General features: G+C 35.2%; 1 protein-coding gene across 1 annotated transcript; it reads left to right on the forward strand.

The window, feature by feature from the left end:
• Nucleotides 1-1,716: 1,716 nt before the first annotated feature.
• Nucleotides 1,717-2,649, forward strand: LOC128491709 (olfactory receptor 11L1-like). The gene has a single exon (XM_053464020.1). The coding sequence runs from the start codon at nt 1,717-1,719 to the stop codon at nt 2,647-2,649; it is 933 nt and encodes a 310-aa protein (XP_053319995.1).
• The last annotated feature ends 889 nt before the right edge of the window (nt 2,650-3,538 follow it).

A 3,538-nucleotide genomic window follows, 5' to 3' on the forward strand; every position in this document is an offset into this window, starting at 1 on the left:
TACAGAAAGCACGCCGTGCTTCTTTACACGATATAAAGAGCTCTGAAGCAGTTATCGTCTGGTTATTGTTCTCTACCTCTGCTACAGAATCAGTGTAGAGTCTTATGGAAAATATTCCCAACTTTGCCTCAACGTAATCAACCATTCATGCTATAGACTGGTAAGTTTACCAATTATTTATATTTTTAGTGTGGTGATCAAATCTATTTGTGTATTGTTAGAATTTCTAAAAAAAAAATAATAAAAAATCTTAATTTTGTAAATAAACCTTCACGTAATTACAAAGCTTTATAACTCTTTAAATTCATTTGAGTTCATATTTATCACGGTTTATACATTTTAAACTATAGTAATAGGTAGATTGCTTTTTGGATATTTTTGAAAATAAAATATTCTGTATCTATAAAGTCATCACTGAAAACATTTGGTTTAAAAACCAGCTTAATGCATATTCAGCAATATGTTTTTTTTAGGTATCTTCTTCCAGATACTTGACCTGCATAATTTTTTATTTAGTCAATTCTGAATAAATCCTGAATGAACAGACAGGAGCTTTAGTTTTGTTTTTCGTCCAAGTTTAAACCTCCACAATGTTTGCATCTTTATGAATAATAAAGCGATTTCATAATGCGATTTATAATCTATTCAGTCATGACGTAACTCACATGGCCAGTGGTTTCTATTATGGAATTTTTATTTTACGTACTAATTTGTGGGTTTTTTTTCTTGTTTTCGTTTTTATTTTTTGTTACGTCCATTTCATTTTTTTTACCTGTTTTTGAAACAGCTAAATGTAACAGATATTAAAGATGCGTAAGAAGTACTTCTATGTATGTTAAAATCTCACACTCTCTTTTTAGAAAACAAACCAACAATACATTTTTTTTAAATTTTTTTTTTTAAAGAAAAAATTGGGTTGATCAGCTAAGAACAAATTCATCTGACCTGGACGAAGATGGTTTGCTGATTTCAACTTCTCAGAAGCTCATCTTGGTATCAAGGAGTGGATGAACACTCAACATCTAACCTCTTCAAGGACGTCAACGTCCCTACTTTAATATTTAACCCTTTAAAACTCTATGAACCATGGATTTGTATTATGGGGATGTTTGTGATTTACGTAAGGTTATATTTTGCTTGACTCAATTAAGGCTACGTATATTACATAGCATAAACAAAATGTTACTGTACATAACACTGATCGATCAGTAGCTTTTCCTCACTAATACATTTTAATACTTTTTCAAAAAGTTTTATATGATTTCTGGGCGTTTGGAAAATCCCAACGTGAAATGAAATTGTTGAAATACTACTTTTTTTTTTTAAAAAAAAGAAAAATTTCCATTAAGTGTCTCTTCATTTTTGAAATGAATTGGAAGAACTAAACTTATGATGAAGCCATAAATACACGTCTCCCACGTGAAAGTGGAAATAAGTTTACCCGGAATCATTTTATGTTGGTGGCAAAGTTTCAGAGGCTGAAATCTCCCATGTATTTCTTCCTCACTCAGTTATCGGTGTGCGATATCCTGCTGACCACAAATATATCCCCCAACCTGCTCCATGTTATAATTAATGAAGGGGGCATAATATCTCTTACTGGCTGTATTACCCGAAATCTTAACAAAAATGGTGCATCATTAAGTTAGCGGAAGTGTTACTATTTTTGTGAGATCTATCAGATCTAATATCTCATTGCCTCTTTCATTTGTAAATATGTTTGAAGTGAATCAGACAGAAGTGGTGGAAATTCTGCTGTTGGGTTTTCAGAACTTACAGAGTTTGAAGTCTGTTCTATTTGTTCTGTTCCTTGTGATCTACATCTTGACGTTATTCGGGAACCTGCTGATTATTATATTGGTGGCCAAGTTTCCGAGGCTGAAATCTCCCATGTATTTCTTCCTCACTCAGTTATCGGTGTGCGATCTCCTTCTGACCACCAATATAGCCCCCAACACGCTCTATGTTATAATTAATGGAGGAAGCACGATATCTCTTACTGGCTGCATCACTCAGTTTTACTTTTTTTGTTTTTCAGAAGCCACAGAATGTTTCCTTCTCACAATGATGTCCTACGACCGGTATTTGGCCATTTGCCGCCCGCTGCATTACACGTCCATCATGAGTTTTAGGCTCTGTTTCCAACTCATTCTACTTTCCTGGGTTTTAGCATGTATTATAACATTAGTTCTTGCCCCTCAAGTTTCTGCTTTACAGTTCTGTGGGCATGTCATTGACCATTTTTTCTGTGATTTTCTTCCCCTCCTAGAGCTCTCATGTACAAAGCATACACTTGCCGAGCTTACAGATTTCCTCTTAGGCATTCCCTTTGTAGCTGCCCCTTTCTTCTTTATTATTTTTACATATCTTTCTATTTTTATCACTATCCTTGGAATTTCCTCCAGCGCCGGGAGGCAGAAAGCCTTCTCTACCTGCAGCTCTCACCTGACTGTAGTTTGTGTCTACTACGGGACATTAATTATAGTCTATCTTGCTCCTTCCCATGGGGAATGGTTTAATGTAAATAAAGCACTATCTGTTCTGTATACAGTTCTATGCCCATTTATAAACCCAGTGATATATAGTCTTAGGAACAAGGATATCAGGATACACTTTAAGAAATTTGTTTTCAGTAGCCTAAGGATTTAAAAAAGGCCATTTATCTTTTTCTGTTGTGGAAACCTCAAGCTTCATGCTGCCCTCAGCCTTGTCTTAAATTTAGGAGCCTTACACCTATCCCATTGATATGTAAATCCACTCGCTACATGAACTTCTGTCTCAGCACTCTTTCTACTGAAAGACTGTTCCACATATCTACAACCCTCTCGGGAAAAGTCTAGGGATGCACTGGTAAGTTGTGGGACGGTACGAGTGGCATATGGGGGTATAAGGGCTTTCTGGAGGCAAAAATGACATAGTGGCAGAGGCAGAGTGGTATATCTTCTAGAAAGCATTTGATATGTGAAGCCAAATGGGGTTTCAACTCAATGTGGAAAAAAATGTAATTGTAAGTCTGTAATCAATGGTCTCTATCTTTAAAAGCTAACAATTAACCCCTTAAGGACAATGGGCGGTCCCTAAACCCATTGAAAACAATGCATTTTGAGCCTGTACATGTACAGGCTTTGTCATTAAGGGGTTAATTTGTATTCCCTGTTTGAGTGCCGCAGTAGAGTTTGATACAGGAAGGGTAATGTTTTTAGCTGTATATTTTTTCAAGAGACATGATCATCGGTCAAACTCTATAAGCAAGAGTTTAAGAACATATTTCACTGCATGATTACATTTAAGTATAATTAAGGTTTATTTTTCCACTAAATGTTATATATAAATTTTTTCCACATTGCACATATTTGTGTTAATCTGCACATTTTTTCACTAATTTACAGTGCTTCTTCTTTATTCCTTCTTTTTTTGTACTTTTAGTGTAAAGTGGGACAAGTAGTGAGCACAAAATTGATATTAAATTCACATTTTAGCGCCGAGCACTTTCTTTTGCACTTTACAACCAGTTATTAGGTTTGGGGGGGGGGGATTA

This window comes from Spea bombifrons, chromosome 4 (assembly GCF_027358695.1).
Source record: "Spea bombifrons isolate aSpeBom1 chromosome 4, aSpeBom1.2.pri, whole genome shotgun sequence".
Taxonomy (NCBI): Eukaryota; Metazoa; Chordata; class Amphibia; order Anura; family Pelobatidae; genus Spea; species Spea bombifrons.

Coding starts and splice junctions, on each gene's coding strand:
- LOC128491709 (XM_053464020.1), top strand. CDS start 1,717: ATGTTTGAAGTGAATCAGACAGAAGTGGTGGAAATTCTGCTGTTGGGT.